This window comes from Ammodytes marinus (genome assembly GCF_949987685.1).
Source record: "Ammodytes marinus genome assembly, chromosome: 15".
NCBI classification, from domain to species: domain Eukaryota; kingdom Metazoa; phylum Chordata; class Actinopteri; order Uranoscopiformes; family Ammodytidae; genus Ammodytes; species Ammodytes marinus.
Window position 1 is genome coordinate 5,718,998 of NC_137219.1, and position 20,545 is coordinate 5,739,542.

General features: G+C 41.7%; 2 protein-coding genes across 3 annotated transcripts; one reads left to right on the plus strand and one right to left on the minus strand.

Annotated features, from left to right (window-relative positions):
* Nucleotides 1-706: 706 nt before the first annotated feature.
* Nucleotides 707-15,338, plus strand: pygl (phosphorylase, glycogen, liver). The gene is made up of 20 exons (XM_080042649.1): nt 707-1,043; nt 1,683-1,784; nt 1,888-1,966; nt 2,435-2,538; nt 3,617-3,748; nt 4,342-4,453; nt 4,710-4,792; nt 5,013-5,150; nt 5,905-5,997; nt 10,387-10,533; nt 10,642-10,805; nt 11,368-11,482; nt 11,631-11,732; nt 12,217-12,364; nt 12,920-12,978; nt 13,088-13,229; nt 13,569-13,776; nt 14,144-14,278; nt 14,400-14,466; nt 14,690-15,338. Exons 1-20 carry the CDS (start codon nt 801-803, stop codon nt 14,876-14,878), a joined length of 2,562 nt encoding a protein of 853 aa, XP_079898775.1. The 5' UTR covers nt 707-800; the 3' UTR covers nt 14,879-15,338.
* On the minus strand, nt 15,246-19,589 carry LOC307261938 (lysophosphatidylserine lipase ABHD12-like). 2 transcript variants are annotated; one of them, XM_080042650.1, is made up of 13 exons: nt 19,520-19,589; nt 19,001-19,230; nt 17,649-17,751; nt 17,357-17,476; nt 17,144-17,174; nt 16,983-17,028; nt 16,612-16,741; nt 16,461-16,498; nt 16,252-16,331; nt 16,088-16,170; nt 15,868-15,946; nt 15,626-15,759; nt 15,246-15,465 (listed from the first exon to the last, which is right to left on the minus strand). In XM_080042650.1, exons 2-13 carry the CDS (start codon nt 19,101-19,103, stop codon nt 15,438-15,440), a joined length of 975 nt encoding a protein of 324 aa, XP_079898776.1. In that variant the 5' UTR covers nt 19,104-19,230; nt 19,520-19,589; the 3' UTR covers nt 15,246-15,437. The 2 variants fall into 2 exon arrangements, with proteins under 2 accessions (XP_079898776.1, XP_079898777.1); XM_080042651.1 differs by having other exon boundaries at nt 19,001-19,205; nt 19,520-19,572.
* Nucleotides 19,590-20,545: the final 956 nt, after the last annotated feature.

Below are 20,545 nucleotides of genomic sequence, written 5' to 3' on the forward strand. Positions count from 1 at the left end.
CACCTCCCGCCACTGAAAGTGTTCCGGAAGGAAGGTAACCAATCACAACGAAGTTGGGTTTTCAGGAAGGGAGGGGAGGGGGCGGAAATGTCAAAAGCAAAGTGTTTACAGGGCATGCTGGATCGCCAAAATAAGAGAAAGAGCTTCCCAAAAATCTACATAGTTTTTTGTGATGTGATTCGTGTCAGGTTGCTCTATAGCAGTGTAAAACAAGAAATTAAGACCAGAAAAGCAGTATAATAGGTCCTCTTTAATGAACATTATTGAACAAAAACACTGTTCGCAGTCACGCAGTGTCTCTCTAGTATCATGTAAGCACGGCAGAGACGGTGGGAGGGCCCGGCAGAGAGGTGGGAGGGGCCAGCCAGATCGCAGGCTGCAGACACCAATATAGGTCATCCTGAGGCTAGAGGAAAATCAGGGTATAGAGGCTTGCTACAATAAATGATCTGAACGGGTTTTTCAGCAAACATTTAAAAAAATAAGTATTAGGGACTACTTAGAAATATAAAATTGACAGCAAAGTGCATAATATGGGAGCTTTAAAAGAAGAAGAAGAAGCGTCCCCTCGAATGGGATACAGCTAGTGCGTGCGCTCCTTTTCCTGTTGTTCGGTTCTGGAGCTCTGCAGAGAAATCCCTCCCCCTGCTCTCACCAATGAAATGCATCAAAAGGAGGAGACTGCTGCAGAGAAAAACTGCCACCACCCTGCACCCAGCCTTCTAACTTCACTTCCCAGCTCGGGAACCAACTCAGGCAGTAACTCGGTCAAACAAAGCCTCTGCACAACCCCCCGCAGCATGGCGACCCCTCTCACCGACCAGGAGAAGCGCAAACAGATCAGCATCAGGGGCATTGTTGGAGTGGAGAATGTCGCCGAGCTGAAGAAGGGCTTCAACCGTCACCTGCACTTCACCCTGGTCAAAGACAGGAACATTGCGACACCCAGGGATTATTACTTTGCCCTGGCCCACACCGTGAGAGATCACCTGGTGGGGAGATGGATCAGGACGCAGCAGTTTTACCATGAGACAGACCCAAAGGTAAAAATTAAGAGTCAGAAAGTGAAACTAAACTACTACAACACTGAAAATACTGTTTCCTCATAAACTTCCTAGTACGGTTCCTCTGCAAAACATCACAAAATGTCTCTCAATATACACATATTATTCATCTCAAATATGTTTGACTAGAGTCTGAAATGTGTCGAAATACTGACCAAAATGTATTCTATATGAGGATGACCTTTCTTTATAACACACGTTGTATCGTCATGTTAAAAGTAATCATTTCTGCAGACACAGTGTGTGTTTGTTTTGAAAGAAAAGCCACACATTAATTCTAAATAGCAAGTGGTTAGACATGATTTAATGGGAAGTAGTTTTGTGGAATGTTTTCCTGTTGTTGCACAACACTTTTTAAGATTTCCACGAACTACAGTATTTGTAGGTCATTGCACCATGTTTACACATTGCTACTTTGTCCAAAAAAATAGTTTGCTTGCTCTGGGCTACATTCATTTCCTGGTCACCCACCTCTAGACTAGATTTTTCTAGCACCCTCCAAGCCATGATCAAACACACTTTATTAGATGTATCTATGTGTAGTAACTCGTTTAAACTATAAAATATGCATGCAAATAAAGACAATGTTTTCTGAATCCCTTTTTTCAACACTTCCAGAGGGTGTATTATCTGTCCCTGGAGTTCTACATGGGCAGGACGCTCCAGAACACCATGATCAACCTGGGGCTGCAGAACGCCTGCGATGAAGCCATATACCAGGTCAGACACACCTTTCAACACGCATGATGACTAGTATTGATAGAGATTTTTTTGCTTGAAAAAAAATGCCAACGGTAGGCTTTCATGTTTACTTTTGCTGTAGCTCGGTCTGGACATGGAAGAGCTGGAGGAGATGGAGGAGGACGCAGGTCTGGGGAACGGAGGTCTGGGAAGACTGGCAGGTATGAATGAATGAATGATTTTATTTGACCATTTTGATATAAAAACATGAACAGCACTCTGTCACACATTAAAATACATAAAATAGCCAGGGATAGACACAAAAAAGCCCGACGGCTTATTTCCATTGTGGTCCCTGTACACAAAATATACACATACATAAAAATCGCACACACAACAATGACCCCCACTAAGGTAAACATCTTTACACCCACAATACAGCTATTGTTAAAAGACCCAGTCATTGTTATGGCAACAGTTTTATCTCCTCAATCACCTTAAGGCTATTTCGCAGTGGTCCAACAAATACCTCCCAGTGCATCTTGCAGTCACAGAAATGTTGCAACCGAATGTGTAAATAAACGAGCAGATGAACACAGCACATTCCTATTGGCATTGTCAATATGATGTATACAGTTTGCATTATGATTGTATTGTCTAATTGTGAAGGTTTATTTTTCTGCACACAGCATGTTTCTTGGATTCAATGGCCACCTTGGGTCTTGCAGCGTACGGTTATGGCATTCGCTACGAGTATGGAATCTTTAACCAGAAGATAAGAGACGGCTGGCAGGTAACTGCAACTAAAAACTTTTTTTTTCAATTCATCTCAACACTATCAGCTGTTAATACACTGTCTTTGATTAACAGACTACAGGCTCATACAGCTCATAGGCTTAATTTAGCTAAAATGACAAGATATCTCACTACAAACACACCAGCTTCTCTAGCTTATCGATCTTCTTATCTTTTACTTTGAAAATCAGGGTTCTGCTGTCATGCTGTTGTGAGTTAAAGTGGAGCAGGGCCAAAGTAGAAATGAATTAGGTCAGAATACATCACAAGCTAATCATTAACATTGACTATAGCTTGTGTTCTGCAATTCTTTGAGGACAAGTGCAAGCTGGTTGCTGTTGGGTTCAGATGACAAAACAATATAGATATTGCGTAGTTTGTGATAAGATATCCCCAAAGTTCAGGTTTTTGCCCTTTTGAATTCTTCTGGTTATTTGCTGTCTAAAGCCCCAGTGTAAACATGTACCTCTGAACACTGAACTGGATTTAACCTCAGTGTTTTCTCGCCGGGGTGGGTGAACCTATATATTTAAAGGTGGAGTCAGTGATTCTGGAAAACGCTTGTTGTCAAAATCCCTTTTTGTCAAAATCAGTGAATGACTCCTAAGTAATGGGTGGGGAGAAACTAGCCAGCCTCACTATACATCTGAATAAACACACTGTCCATACAGACAGCCCCGTGCGGTTTATCTGGTCAGCCTGCCCCTCCCATGTTTACAATATCAATGTATGTATATTTGAACTTTCTGTCTCTCCAATGTAATGTAATTTAGACGTCTTCCACCCCTGGGGAACAAATGTTCCTTAAATATGTGAAGATTTTAAGGGAACGTCGTCACTACTAGCAAGATACCCTCGTGTATATGCCACTAGTGACCCCTCCGGAAGACCCTTGCTATTTTGAAATAAACCTTTTGCTTTTAACACTGTATCATTCTGCTTTTTATCACGACAGTAACCTCTACCTGTCTGTACTGTGTGTGTGCTGAAAAAAAAATCTGTTAATATATAGCCTAGGATCTGTAAATGGGTATGTAAACATAATAATATCTTTACCTCGGATTTGCCTGCTGTAGGTGGAGGAAGCGGATGACTGGCTGAGGCATGGGAACCCTTGGGAGAAAGCCCGTCCTGAGTACATGCTGCCAGTTCACTACTATGGACGAGTGGAGGAGACGAAGGAAGGCTCCAGATGGGTCGACACTCAGGTACTGAAAATGTGTATAGATTACAGTTGGTTATGTTGGTAGGTAAGATCAGGGTTAATACGAAGTGAATCAAAAACTACCACAATAAGATACTTCGGTCTTCAAAGACAAGGAAAATATGTACTGAGACACAAAACGTCAACAAATAGACACAAAACAACTAGGACATTAAGGAATAATGTACATTGTTTTATTCTATTATTTTTACCCAATTCAAATGTTTTATAAACCTGCTCCTGGGTACTACATCATGCTTTTATTTTGTAGTGTTTTATAGAAATATGAGTGAATACTGCAGTGAAATGTTTCTTTATAAAACTTCCTGTTGTATTGAATTTCCTTATTCACATCCAAACCAACAACTTGACAATACATCACTATTGGGTTTGCACAATCTATTGCCTACCGTTTTAATCTTATATCTTAATGTCTGTCTACTTGTGTTTTTGGTATGGTGTCAGTCATGTCATTGCAAGCTGTGCAAATGACCATGTTTCTTTTGTTACGCCAGCATTTCCCTGTGTGTCTCAGTTGATTTCAGATGTTAACTGAACCGATGTGACTTACTAGTTTCTCACGCTCCTTCCTCTCAGGTGATTTTGGCGATGCCTTACGACACGCCCATCCCCGGCTACATGAACAACACTGTGAACACCATGAGACTGTGGTCCGCCCGGGCACCCAACGACTTTAACTTAAAAGACTGTGAGTGTTGAGAAACAACCTTTAATAGTTTCTGCATTTCCTTTTAGGTTTCAACACAACAACAACAAAAGTTTGCAAGAAAAGAAGGAACTAATGCAACACTGGCACCTTGCAAAAAGATTTCAAATGATTTAGTTTCTTCTGATGCAGAGTTACATTTAAATTCAAATATCAAGCAAGATTATTTAAGATATATGTAAATAATATACAATAGAATGTATCACTGTCATTTAAAATGTATTTCACTTGTCTTTAGTTAATGTTGGAGATTACATCCAGGCTGTTCTGGACAGAAATCTGGCGGAGAACATCTCCCGTGTTCTCTACCCCAATGACAACGTAAGTATTTTATCACAAAGAACATATCAATATTGCAGCAGCACTATGCAAAATATATTTCAGATATCCAATGATGCCTGAACCTTTTGCAACACAAGATCATTATCTCCACACCAAAAATTGCTAAATTTTTAATAATCCATTCTGTCCAAAAAAATGTCTACCGTACTAAAGTTCAAGGCCCCTTAACCATCTCTTTGTTCTCTCCTGTGCGCCGTAGTTCTTTGAAGGAAAAGAACTCCGTCTGAAGCAGGAGTACTTTGTTGTGGCGGCCACACTCCAAGACATCATCCGCCGCTTCAAGACCACCAAGAAGGGCATCCCCGGGCGAACCTCCTTCGAGAGCTTCCCAGAGAAAGTAAGCTTCAAAACCATTCATCATACAAAGTCATTAATTTATCATCGCAAAAGGGCAAAGCAGCAGAGAAGTGCAAAAAGTGAGTGTCTATAATGGAAATAGGGTATGCTACTTCCTCAGTAATTGGTGACTGCAACAAGGTCTTTTTTCTCTTCTTGAACAAAACTTTGCCCTTTCTGATGTAAGGCCTGTATCAAACTTGAATTGAGAAGTTAAAATGAAAGAATCACCAAAAGCCTTTGCTGAAGTGATAATACATAACCAATGCATTGAAAAATAATTTATATTTCGCACTGCCATCTCAAAAGCGTTATTGGCCTGTAAGAAGACTTTGTTGCAGTAACGGCTGATATTATTTTTCATGACATCAATTGAGGAACCCTGCAGATATAATATTGTGCAAACTGCAAAGGTGTGGGTGGGGTGGGGGGGGGGGGTTCAGACATTAAACAGCAGCCCCATTTCACAGCTGCTTCTTTATTAAAACAGAAATTAGGTTAGAAGTGCAGAGAACTTACAACAAAACAGTAACATCACAGAACCAACACCTTACACAACAGACTCTCCTGTTATTCAGCAACAAGTAAATAAAGTAAAGGCGACTGTAATGGATGGATTGGACGGACGCCATTGAGTAGGATCATCACAAGACTTTACTGATGAACCAGGAAGTCCCACACATTGCATTGTGGGCATTGTAGTTCCTACTGCTACAGCAAGAATAGTGTAATAATATCTGTTGTGTGTTTTCCAGGTCGCCATCCAGTTGAATGACACCCATCCGGCCATGGCCATCCCCGAGCTGATGAGGATCTTTGTGGACATTGAGAAACTGGACTGGGACACGGTGGGTGGAGATTTGACTTGAATCATTTTGCCTATTGAGAGGGACTCGCCACAAGTGCAACAGTTAGGTTAAGACTGTTACGGTGGGGGCGCCCTTAGCTCAGTTGGTAGGGCGTCCCCCCCGGGTTGGGCCCACAGGTAACGCAGGGAATACAGGGAATACACAGGAGACAAGACTCACCAAAAACCATACAGGACAAACCACAATGCAAGGACAAAGAACAAGGGAAACTTGACAGGACATGGGGAGAAACAAGACAGACATACCAAACTAAAACAGGAAACACAGGGACACCACCAAAACAAGACAAGACACAGACAGACCATGACAAAGACGTTATTAACAACTTTGAACAAGTAACACGAAGTAGGTCAAAACCACAGAGCTCAACAAATGGAACTGTGTTGTGTTGTATAATATTCATGTGCTGTAGGGAAAGTCGTCAGCCAGTTTAATCAAATGAAGGACTCCAGGCAGGCAGAGGTAGCTTGTTTAGGGAAATGTGTTATGTAACTCACCACAGCTATGCAGGGAAGAAAATAAGTTGTCAACAGAGGAGAGTTAAATACTTTATAAGTTGTTCAACCTCCGATGAGGAACTGTTAAATGTTTATGAAACACTTTTCCTCTGATGACCATAAATGACATGGAACAGCAAACACGACAATGCACTTTTTATATTATTAATGCATTTGCTAGGGTACGATTTCCCAGGAACTTAGACTAAACGACTTACGGCACGCAAACCGGAAAAGTGTTCCGCGAACAGTACTCAATCAAAGTTTACTTTGCTTCACAATTGTCCTATTACCATGATTAATCTGGAGAGCCTGTCCTGAAGCAGAGCTGAGAGGATAGTATTAAAGGCAGAGCTGAAGTCCACAAACAGGATTCTGGCATAATGTTCCTGGGGAATCCAGATGCTGGAGGGTGTAGTGCAGAGCCATGTTTACTGCATCGTCTACAGACCTGTTGGCTCTGTAGGCAAACTGCAGTGGGTCCAGGAGTGGGTTGGTGAAGGATTTGAGGTGGGACAGTACAAGGCGCTCAAAAGACTTCATGACCACAGAGGTCAGTGCAACGGGTCTGTAGTCATTTAGTCCTGTGGTCCTTGGCTTCTTTGGGACGGGGATGATGGTGGAGACTTTAAAGCATGCTGGCACACGCATGACATGTCTCCAGTGAGGTAAAAGGTTAAAGATCTCTGTGAATACAGGAGACAGCTGGTCAGCGCAGTGCTTTAGGGTGGAAGGAGAGACTGAATCTGGTCCGGCTGCTTTGTGGGGGTTCTGTCTCTTGAAGAGCTTGTTGACGTCCCTCTCATGCAGGCAGAGAGATTGGGGTGTGGGGGATGGTGAGATGGGAGAGTATGTCACTGGGGATGGTGTCAGGACTGTCCCTTTGTCTTTCAAAGCGACAGTAAAACGCTGTTTATTATTAATATAACGGCCCGTCATCAGACCATACGTACCGGATGGTTTTATACACATCGATCGCTCTATCAAGTAATCCAAGTCAGAACTTTTTGTATGGGCAGAGATCGTTATTTTAAGTGTCTTTATAAAGTAGCTACTGTTTCCTTATCACCGGGCCGCGGAGTCCCGCTGTGTGTTGTGTTGGGTTCGTCTCAACCGCCATGCGTAAAGGCATTATTATGACAGCTGCGGGAGGGGAAAAAAAAAAAAATCATCTGACGAACGTGAGTAAACACGAAAACCTTTTTTCTTTGCTTTCTGCGCTCACCTATTTAACTCTCTCCCTCTTTTATTAGCCCACACCTATGCCTACACACACGTTAATTCTCACACATTTTATGTAGCTACAAGTCCAAGTGGTGGGCAATTCTGGTGCCGACTAGTAAGGCAGCGGACGTTAACGGACTATGCATCCTTAATAAATTCACGTCAGGAACGTCGCCTGTGCGCTTGCTTGTGCGCGTGTCATCTTATTAGCATCTGTACTGTGGCCAAGGGGCTGTTCCGTGCTGGAATACAAGTTGGCGTGGTCACACTAGCCAAACGTTCTAGACTTTAGTATGCTAATGAGCTTTGGCACGGGGCCGCGGACCCTGGCCTTATATAGTCTGAAGACAGAGAGAGTGGGTGTGTGTATTAGGAGGGGAGAGGGTGGGGGAAAGATGAGGGTGTGTGTGTCCAGCTCAAGGACCCACTGCCCCCTTGTCTCTCTCACCCCTGACCTGTCCCAGGACAAGCCCAGGCATGCCTTTTCAGAGAGGCCTTAGGAATTCACAATTATGTATATATTTCAGGATAAAAACTTAAATACAACACTTTTAGTGATTCTACCTTAATATTAAAGGTCACTTGTTACTTTGCCTGTCTTATTCAAAATATCATACTTTTCCATACGAAAACAAGAAATATACATTTCCCATTCACCTAAGACCAAGATATGTGCAATGAAAAGTTGCAATATTCTTGCCTATCTCAACAGTGTAGGCCTAGGTGTGGGCTAATAAAAGAGGGAGAGAGCTAAATAGGTGAGCGCAGAAAGCAAAGCAAAAAGGTTTTCGTGTTTACTCACGTTCGTCAGATGATTTTTTTTCTTTTTCCTCCCGTCAGCTGTCATAACTGCCTTTACGCATGGCGGTGGAGACGCACCCAAAACAACACACCGCGGCCCGGTGATAAGGAAACAGTAGCCTACACTAAAGTTTAACAATAAACTTTATAAAGACACTTAAAAAAACGATCTCTGCCCATACAAAAAGGTCTGACTTGGATTACTTGATGGAGCGATCGATGTGTATAAAACCATCCGGTACGTATGGTCTGATGACGGGCTGTTATATTAATAATAAACAGCGTGCTGCACAAATATGAGACTGTTCACCGCGACCTATTACGTCAAGGCTACATTTAAAAAAAAAAAAAAAAAAACAATAGCTTAAGGATTCTCGTTGCTCTAATGTGGAAGTGGAATATATGATGCAAATTTGGCCGGATGAAAATAGTCGTATAGCCTACAAGTAGACTACGCTCCAAATCCTAAACGCGCACGGTGACGTAGGCAAGGTGCAATCGTGCCCAGGCCACGAGCAGTGTGACCACGGGCCAGTGGGAGGAGTGGGGAATCGTGCTGAATCTTCCTGCAGCACGGAATAGGCAAACGGCCCTAGTGTGAGTCAGAGTACTGTTGTTTGGCTTCTTTCACCGCCTTCCTGAAGCTGCACTTCGACACCTTAAACATGTCCCCACTCCTGAACGCATCCTCCTTTTGCAACCTAAGCTGTCTGAGTTTGGCTGTGATTAACCAACGGTTGTCGTTGTTATAACTCACCCTGGTGCGTGATGGAATACTGCAGTCTTCACAGAAGCTGATGTATGACGTCACAGCCTCTGTGTATTCATCCAGACTATTGGTGGCAGTCCTGAAAGCATCCCAGTCAAAACATGCCCGCAGGTTCCCCACCGCTGTACTAGTCCACTGCTTTGACGTCCTCACAACAGGTTTGCAGAGCTTTAGTTTCTGCCTGTATGAAGGAATCAGGTGGACCATGACGTGGTCGGAGAGGCCCAGTGCAGCGCAGGGGACGGCGTGATATGCACCACTGACTGTGGTGTAGCAGTGATCCAGAATATTATTCTCTCTGGTAGGGCATTTAATGAACTGTTTGAATTTGGGTAGTTCATGGCTGAGGTTGCCTTTGTTAAAGTCACCAAGCACAATCACCAAAGAGTCCGGGTTAGTACGCTCCACACTCAGTATCTGGTCAGCTAACATGCGCTGCGCGTTGGCATGCGGTGGGATGTAAACACCGACCAGAATGAATGAGACAAACTCACGGGGGGAGTAGAAGGGTTTGCAGTCTATTATGCCCAAGACAAATTTCCTTAACAGGACAATAAAGTTTACCCTGACCCTGACCTGACCTGACCTATTATGAGTGTTTCCAAAATATGTGAACAGTGTTGTAGGATCACTGTCACATCATTACACCAGCCACTGTTAGTGTAAAAACAGATACCTCCACCTTTAGTTTTACCGGAAAGTTCTGTGTCGCGATCTGCTCTGAAAAGTTGGAAGCCGGCCAGCTGCAGCGCTGAGTCCGGTATCGATCCACAGAGCCACGTCTCCATAAAACACAAAACGGAAGATGAGGAAAAGTCTCTGTTTTCCCCCAGCAGCAGCAGCTGAAGCTCGTCCAGTTTGTTGCACAGTGAGCGCACGTTGGAGAGAAATATTCCTGGAAGCGGTGTGCGATTTCCACGTAGAGGCGCCATCTTTTCATACTACTGCTTTTGTCCAAAGGTGCTGCTATAATCAACAGAAATGGAAAGCTCCTCCTAGCCACTTTATAATGCTGAAATAAGATGTTTAATGAGACCAAAATACCCCCCCCCCCCACCCCCTCTCTCTCCTCTGCAGGCCTGGGACCTCACCAAGAGAACCTTTGCCTACACCAACCACACAGTGCTGCCCGAGGCTCTGGAGCGCTGGCCTGTGGAGCTGATGGAGAAGCTGCTGCCAAGACACCTGCAGATCATCTACAAGATCAACCACTTCCACCTGGATGTATGTACATCCAAATATGCTACTGTGGCTTTTTCCTGACTAAATACACATCTGTGAGGCTGTGATATCCTAAAGGTTTATGTGTTTGTGTGTGTGTGTGTCTTGCAGAGGATTTCAGCCCTCTACCCGAAGGACATGGACAAAGTGAGGAAAATGTCTCTGATTGAAGAGGAGGGAGGCAAGCGGGTGAACATGGCACACCTGTGCATTGTGGGATCTCACGCTGTCAACGGAGTCGCTGAGATACACTCCAAAATCATCAAGACTGACGTGTAAGGCCTCCACCAATGTTTTTGTTCAACATGGAAACACAGTGAAGACAAGTACCGTTGCCTAAAGCAAAACTCTAAAGGCTACTAAAAAAAAAAGTGAAAAGGACACATAGGTATAGCAAGTCGAAGCTAGATAGATAGGGGGATGACTGTTACAATAGTTGCCCAAGTGTGGCATCATAGATAACCACAGGGTTGAATCATCACCTCTGTGTCACATTGAGCAATAACTGCAGGATGGGAACCTGAGAGGCAATACTGCTGTGAGGAAACAAAGAACAGCAAGAAACTCGGACTCCTGAGTTACAGATAAATATGGTCTGAAGTGTCAGGCTGTTTTGTTAGGGGTTAAATAGACGTGTTTTTGAATGTGCTCAGGTGTTTAAATAAACTAAATCCAGTCTCTACTAATCTTTTCTTCATAATAAACTATATGTGTCCTCAACAACTTAGATAAAACAAGTATGCCACCAGTATAACTTAGATTTTTCCATTATTTTATCCCTGAAATACATTTACTAAGGTCTTCCCTCAAAAATAGTTCCCATTTTCTACCCCACAGATTCCGAAATTTCAGTGAACTTGAACCGGAGAAGTTTCAGAACAAGACCAACGGCATCACTCCCAGACGCTGGCTGCTGCTATGCAACCCTGGACTGGCTGAACTGATAGCTGAGGTTTGTTTGAGCAGAAAAATACCCTAAATGATCCAGAGCAAAAGAGATGTTGGAGCGGTTAAGACTCCTGAATCCTCCTATGATCAAATCTTGGCAGAGTCAGTTTGTTTTGCACACATATTATAGTAACCTTTAACATCTCTTTTAGGTGATTGGCGAGGATTATGTGAAGGAACTCAGCCAGCTGAAGAAGCTCAATGACTTTGTCGACGATGTTGCCTTCATCCGTGACGTCTCTAAAGTCAAGCAGGTGAGAGAGCTGAAGTAAATAAAAATAAAAATCTGGTTTTATGTTGCTATTTTAGCCCTAGCCCAACTTGGGGTTGTAACACTTGGCCTGTAGGGTTTAGAACCACTGGACTAAACCAGGGAACTCCACATTGGATGCTAAATCTCTGACATAAAAGTAGTTTAATGGTGTTGGAAAAGTAAGTCTTAGAATATCAGTTCCTGTTTTTATGCACAGTGGAGGCATTGTTCAAAACTTCCTGTTGCACCAGGAGTCCATGCATTTCCTTGTTTAATTCTGTCTACAATCAAAACCATCCATTAGCTGTTCGTCATTTCTGCAGGCAAAGGCATGACAATCTGATTTATTTGTGCAATGCACATCTTGTGCCCATAAAGTCAGTGGCATGTCCAGACAGGTCGCACCATGTGATTCAGCAACTTCACCTCAATGAATAACTCCTTCTGTTGCCAAGTCACATATTTCTATTCTATATTTCTCACAGGACAACAAGGTGAAATTCGCCCAGTACCTGGAGAAAGAATACCGTGTGAAAATCAACCCAGCCTCCATGTTTGACGTGCACGTGAAGAGAATCCACGAGTACAAGCGACAGCTCCTCAACTGCCTGCACATCATCGTCATGTACAACCGTATGTCAAATCGCTCCTTTACTTAGTGCCGGAAGGTTTCCCAGAGCCATCACTGCTAAATGACATGACACAATCTGACGTGTTCTGATGTGGAAGATTCCCCACCTTACTGGTGCCTACGAGACAAGTTAAAACAAACACTCAGAACCAGATGCATCTGTCTCTTTAGATCAAGTTCAGAAATGTTCCATGCAACCATTAGACTGTGTGATAAACAGGACATCCGTTTCATCAGCAGTTTGTTTTATGCAACATTTACTCAGATTTTACCTGCATCCACAGTAAACCCTGTTCCTTTGCATTAAGCATGCATAACTGAGTCTACTGTACTGTCCATGTTGGTGGCTCTTTGATTTAGCATCGCTTATGCATAGCCAGAGATAGAGTGCCTAAAATGTTTTATTCCATTGACGCTAAACTACCTGGTGTTGTATTTTCACTCTTGGATCAGTTAATAGGCCCAGAAGTCACAGTATTATATATATCTGTAGTTTTACTGTTTTTGTTAAAGCTGCGTATCTTTTAATATGTTTGTGTGCTTTTCTGTTTCCAAAGGCATCCGACTGGACCCCACTGCAAAGTTCGTACCACGGACAGTGATCATTGGGGGAAAGGTACTGACTCAGCAAAAGCAGACGTGACAAACAACACATACAGAGGAAGTCCAATAAAACAGTCTGTTTTGTTTTCTTACTGTAATGTATGCTCTGTCTCCCTCTTCAGGCTGCTCCTGGGTATCACATGGCCAAGATGATCATCAGACTGATCACTTCAGTGGCTGAAGTGGTGAACAATGATCCTTTGGTGGGAAGCAAGCTGAAGGTCATCTTCCTGGAGAACTACAGGGTCTCTCTGGCAGAGAAAGGTACTATTCAGTACTATTGAGTGTACTCAATACACAATTGCATGTGCAGAACTCTCATTCGAAGGGTTTCATTTAAAAATATTAAAATATTTCAAACAAATCAAATGCAGAGTAAGTAAAAGTGGTATCAGAAAGTTCAAAGACACACACAACACAAATTATAGTAAAAATGAAAAAAGGCCCAATAACAAGAAATTGATAGCAATGATAAAGTGTATGGCATGAATCAGAACACATAAAGGAAGAAGAGAAATAAAATACTAAAACAGAATAAGCAATCAAAGGCCATGTGTGTCTTGAGTTAGGTCTTCATAGTGTGAATGCCTTTCTCCTCCTCAGTGATTCCTGCCACAGACCTGTCAGAGCAGATCTCCACAGCCGGCACAGAAGCCTCAGGAACCGGGAACATGAAGTTCATGCTGAACGGAGCGCTGACCATCGGCACCATGGACGGAGCCAACGTGGAGATGGCAGAGGAGGCCGGGGAGGAGAACCTCTTCATATTCGGCATGAGGGTCGAGGACGTCGCTGAGATGGACAAAACGGGGTAATAAGTCAAGTTTGATTGCTTGTATTGATGTCTTGGTGGGTGGTAGGACGGCTTAGAGGAAAGAGGGGATGACCAGTAGTCGAAAAAAAAGACAAATTTCAATGTAGTCTTCTGTTAATTGAAATATAAAGCAACTTTTTATGTTTTTAAAACTGCATTAAGTGTTTTCTGACTTCTTTTGCAGCCATTCTAAATCGCTGTCTAATGTCTTATCTTATATCTTGATGTATTTTATTTGTTTTTACCGTCTCTTCAATGCGATTTCTAATGTCTAATCTTGATGTATTGTATGCCCCTGTAAAGCACTTTGAATGGCCTTGGGTCTGAATTGTGCTATATAAATAAACTTGCCTTGCCTTTTCAGATATGATGCCATGTCATACTACAAGAGGATTCCAGAGCTGAAGCAGGTGATGGACCAGATCACAGGGGGATTCTTCAGCCCCAGAAATCCAGAGCTTTTCAAAGACGTCACAGACATGCTCTTGAAACACGACCGGTGAGCAACACACATCTTATCTCAAGATGGATTATCAAACTTCTGTAAAATGTTTGGGTCTCTTTGTTGAAAGTTCAAGTTGTGGGACTTGGTGTATTGACACTCCCTTTTCTCTCTTCAGTTTCAAAGTGTTTGCAGACTTCGAGGACTACCTGCTAGCCCAAGAAAAAGTCAGCCAACTATATCAGGTAACGTTTACCTCAAACAGACTGGGGCCTTCTTTTGTTTTCCATGACTTGACTTTGCTTTTATAATAGTGTTTATATAGCTTTTCTTTTTTTTTAAACAATGATTATTACAAAGACCTTTCCAAGCGCAGTATCGATTATAATGAATTAAAATAAAGAACAAGTAAAAACAACACATAAAAAAAGCTTTATTAAAAATGTTTTATTTTTTCTGTCAATTAAGAATCCAAGCGAGTGGACTAAGATGGTGATCAGGAACATCGCGGCCACAGGGAAGTTCTCCAGCGACAGAACCATCACAGAATACGCCACGGAGATTTGGGGCATGGAACCGACAGACCTGAAGATCCCTGCGCCCAATGAGCCCCGAGAGGCCATCGAGGAGACAGCTAGGGCTCTCAAGAAAATGTGAGGTGGCTTCTTATCATGGGGGGGCTGCCTTTGTGTGTTTACAAGTCATTTACTGTCCTGCTGAACTGCTTTCCAGACCTTTTTTTTGGTGTTTTGTTGCACCTTTTCATTTCTTGAACATGTTTTATTGTCAAAAGCTCTTGCATTGGAAAAACTGTCTGTTACAACATTACTTTAGCACCAACACATGCAGTAGACCAATAGTCAGTTTGGAGAGCAAGGCCAAATACTTCATATTTTAGGAGTTCTGTATTTCAGGAATTCAGTAGGACGTTGTCAGTATCAGAGAGATTTAGATTACATTCCTGTGATGTTATGCTGTATGCGGTGAGTGACAAAGCGTGTCTATAAACTGCAGCAGACTGAAACAATTTCTGAGATTTATTTTGTGTCTGTATTGCTTGGCAAAATATACATTTGTGATCTGCAGTACTGTTGAAATAAAAAGCTATTATTTAGAATCTACTGTACACACAAAACATATGAACACATGGATGCATGCATTTATTGGGTAAAATAAACTTTATTTGGGCCACTTCTCTGCGGGAGGGAGGGACAATCTACTGCCTTAGATTTTGTAGAAATTTCCTGCAACGGAAAACGGAAATTATTTCATTTACTTGAGTTTCCTGAGGAATTTATGCTTCCTGGTTTACAAGAAAACAAGGTTATCTCAATAATTAAAAACTTTAATTGTTAAACAAGAATCCGTTTTCAGTGTATTTTGTCTTCTGTTTTGACAACTTACCTGACCACATTTGGCAGATTGGGATCTAAGTATTGTCTGTTGTGGGAGTATCCGAGATGTGCACTGTAGGAGATCATTTCAACTGGAACATCTGTGTTATATTGTTTCTTAGCCTGGAGGGATATCTGGTGCAGCTACAGACAGGGGTGGAAAAATGCAAAGTAATTCAGCAAGGATTTCTAAATGTCCCCAAGGAAATGTTTCAAACAGTAAGAGAAGGCATACACGAAGAGCTACTGTACCTTCAGACCCATGTGATGGGGCACAATATCATCATCCTCTGAATGCAGAATGAGAAGTGGACTTGTCAGGGTCTCTAAGCTATTGGGGTAACATATAGATTCAGTGTCAAAGACTGATTTCATTAGCTGCATAGCGATTTGAGTTATTAAAGGTGGCTAAGGTTAGAAAATATTACAGCCTTATAAACACTGTTTTAAAGCATTAAAAAAAAGTACTTACTTTTTATCGTTAGCAAACTCAATGTTGTTCATCTCCAGTACGTACTGAAGCAAGCTCTCAAATCCTGGAAGGAACATGTACATCTGGAACAAAACGGAATTGTGTAAAAATATGTTGCAATTTCGTGTGTACTGTTATAACATACGAAATGTCACTGTCCCCACCTTAGTAAGGGGATGGATGGCTAATAATTCTCCAATGCTTGTGTACGGAGCATCAAGGATTAAAGCATCAACAACAGACCCTGATATTAAAGACAATTACAAAAATAGTTTAAAAATTGCACTCTCATACAGGGGTTTAAAGTTAATCTGGCAGATTTGACACACAGTCCTGAGAATTGTCTAATCAGCCAAAATAACTACAATCTTACCTTGCTCTTGTACTTTTACTGCTGCATTGGTCGCCACCCTACAAGCGAACAAAGCAATTTCACACATTTCTTACTCAAGGTTTTAAGTTTGTTCACATTAGTGTCATGGACAGTGGACTTTACTGGTTAGAGATTGCGGAGAGAAACTGACCCAGTGCCAAGCGAATGTCCCCACAGACAGACTAGACCCCCTCTGCTGTGTTCCTTCACCCATTGGTAGAGGTAGAGGCTGTCACTGGTCATTCCAGCTTCACTCGGCTCCCCGGTTGAATCTCCAAATCCTAATTAGAAAACAAATGAGTCTTTAAAGATACGATTGTATCCTTACAATACTGAATATTGACAGAAAAACACATACATTACGGTTTTACACCTAAATAAAACGTCCTAATTTAACTCTGTATTGTTTGCTGTTAACAAGCCAGGACCATAAAAAGAACATAAGGGTTAGGATTAAATTCAAAATTGTATGTTGCATTAAGCAGAAACGTATCACTTGAAGAGCAACAATACACATCTTACCTCTGTAGTCTAAGGATAGGACATGATACCCGGCAGCACTTAAAATCTGCAAGACATGAACATCAAAATATTATCTAAAGCAGAAAAATCCAAACGGTTCTCTAAAACTTAAAATATTATATTATATATTATAATATAAAATGCTTGAGAGCAGATTATACCTTCACCAGTTCCAGCCTGTGATGTAATGCCCTAAAGAAAAAATGACATGAGAAGATGAATGAATACAAACAAACAAATGGCTTTCAGAGCGCATTTTACAAACCCTTGTGCATGTGCATTGTGCCTGTGCATAAACCCAGGGAGCCTGTGATACCCACTAGACTCCATTAGGATCAATTCAAGAGGCCTCTATCCTTCTACTCTTATCCCACCTGGTCCCACTGTGGCCATGGAGATAGATAATAACAGGACGCCCGTCTCCCAGGGTCTGCCGGTACCACTCAGGGCTTTTCCCTGCGGCCTCCTCCCATTGGCTGGCTGGCAGCGTGTGCCTATGAGAGACACAAAGATAGAAAATGCACTCGTGTTTTTAAGATATACGGTTGTGGTTCCATTCAGTCAAGAGCCAACTGTGCCCAATATGCGTGTGTACGTGATAGTCTCAAGATCTGATGCTCTTCAATGGAGAAAAACAAAAAAATCAGGATCCCACAAATGCCCTACCAGACCCCCACTGAGACGCCCTCCTCCGTGTTGAGGTAGAAGTTACACGTGTGGTTGACTACGTCTTCAGGTCGGCCGAGATCCACAAACAATGGAATCCTCACTGCAGCACAAAAGAGCAAACAAGGTCAGTGTAATGTTTGTATGTTGTGCGGTACTTTATCATAAGCCATCACATTCTATCACATCAAATTGTAACTTATTCTAACATTTGTACTTTATCGTAACATTAATATGTCAGATCGTATTGTATCATATACGATTGACTTATCCAATTTTGTAACAATGTATTATATTGAAATTTAAATATCCTATACTGTACATATTTCACCCATAACTTTACAATTTTAACTAGTTGTTTTCATAGCAAATCCAATTGTATCATATCTAATTGTATGTATCTTATTGTTTGTTTAATCTCACAATTACTGATTTGTGTGTGTCTGTCAAAATATGTAGAACAATGCGGTTATTGTTATCTGTTTTTGTCACTATATGCCATTTTTTGTTATAGTATTAGCGACGTACTTGTTTTTTTTATGGTGCAGAGAACTTAGCAAAAATGGGTCAGGGAAACTATTGTTTATTCTAAAGTTTATTCTGCATTGGTCCAATTTTAAGTGCACAGGTTTTTTCCCCCCCTGGGAATTCATCTGAAAAGTGGGTCGTCTTAGATTTGGGTCTATGCAGTGGGAAATGAAAGGAACAATCAAGGCATAAATATTCACGAGCCACGTCATGATGTCACTGTAAATATATGTCTACGTCGCCGGTATACCCGGATACCCTGAGACATCCAATTGCATTTTGCAGTATGCAAACCAGCATAATCTAGTATGTATTATAGTAAAAAATAAAAAGTATGTGATTTGGAATGCAGGCTACGTTGATCTGGTTGGTCAGCATAATCCCTCCCCAGAACAGCTCAAAACTGGAGTCACTCTTGAACCAGTTTTTATTGTGTGAATGTGTATGATTGCTGTATGTTTGAGTTGGTGGTCGGAGGGGCCGTTGGCGCTGAATGGCAGCCACGCTTCCGTCAGTCTGCCCCAGGGCAGCTGTGGCTACTCTCGTAGTTTACCACCACCGGTATGACTGTGTGTGAACGAATTGAACCAGGAACTCTGTAAAGCGTCTTTGAGTGCCTAGGCAATAAAGCGCTATATAAAACCTATCAATTATTATGGCAGGGAATTTTGCGTTGGTGGAAATGGGAATGTAACTACAATACTGTAGCCTATATGACCTATTTTCTTAAATTACATTTGACATATACAAAAATTGATTTTATAGTGTTATAGCATGACTGTACAGTGAATAAACACCCTGAATTGGAAACACACGTTACTTACCTAAGTGAGCAAATATGCCATGACCTAGTATCCAGGGGAACAAGTAGAGAAAGACAGGCACTGCTGCGTAGACAGTAATCAGGGTATAAACAGCTCTCTTCATTCCTGCCTCAGATGAAATCTCCCTTCTCTGCAACAAAACCGGCCCTGCTGTCCAAATCACTGTGGTGCCTTCTTCCTGGTTTCAATCGTGAGACTGAAAAGGCTACAGCAGACAGTATTGTGAAATACTGAGAAAATAGGTCAAAGTTCAGATTAGACAAACCATATCTTCTTCTGCCATTGGTTCAAAAGTGATGTAGGAAGAGAGCTTGTGACAGATATTTAGACTACAGCTAACAGTATAAAGAATGTCCAAAGACATAAAAGTTAGCATGGAGCAAGTAGCATGACAACAAAGGATGCAAATTGATGCAAAAAGCTAAATATAAAAAAGGTATTGACTGCATGTTAATGCTATGAAGCATAAATGTATACTACAAGCAATACCATACATTCAGTGATAGAAAACATCCCTACCAGCTGTATGATGCCATTCGAAACAACAAAACAGAACAGACCCAGCTGACAGGTCACCACCACAGTGCACTGCAAGGCATTGTGGGTATTGAAGTTTTTTGTTTTGTTCTACATTAACACATAATGTCAATGGTAACATTTTCATATATATATTTTCATATTACATTTTGATATGCATTTGAGATACACACCCTGTTGCTATTGTCAACTTTAGTGTAACTTTTTTTTTCTTCATTGAAATCATCATCTCTAATGTTTAAGCAGAGGTGAAATAAATAAAAAGAAAGCATTTAAAAGTACTACATTCAAAAGTTTACTTTACACATGGTAATATTAGATACATGTAAATTGAAAGTACCATCAAAAGTAACTTGCGCTGGAGTATTTTTCCAGCAGCAGTGTGTAATGTTTTCAGTAAATAGCCTGCAGTATTTTTGTAGACTGTATGCAACACATATTTTCCTTCCTTGGGCTAGATGAAACACAGGGGTAGCTCAGCTGGGGGTTCTTTCACAATCTCTGCTTGAATAGACAATAAAGCATGCTGGCTTGCATTCTGCAAAATGTAGCAAGACAGCCATATATTTTTGCCTATTGCATTTGGCATGCAGTGAGGTGTCCTAAATCTTTTTCCTTGCACACTAAATAAATAGCATGGAAGTATGCCTACTGGTATTAGAACAGAGATCAGCTAAAGGTTTAAAAAAAAAGTTAAAAGAGTAGGCATAGGCTAAATAGTAGGCCTAGGCTGCTATATTATTTACAAAATAGTAGGCTACTGTATGCATGCATAGCATAGGCCTACTTCATGCAAACTGCATAACTTTTAATGACAGTTGCAGTATAAAACAGCCTGTGGTAAAATGAAAGAGTTGCCAATGCGTTTTTGAGAGCAGTGCTGGTTCGGTCCACAGGGGGCCGGACAATGGCCACTCTTCAGGCCGCCAGAGGCTCTCGGTCACCGCCTATACAAACCGCTCGTACCGCCCCTTCCTCTTCCAGCCGCTTTTCAAAATCCGCTACAAA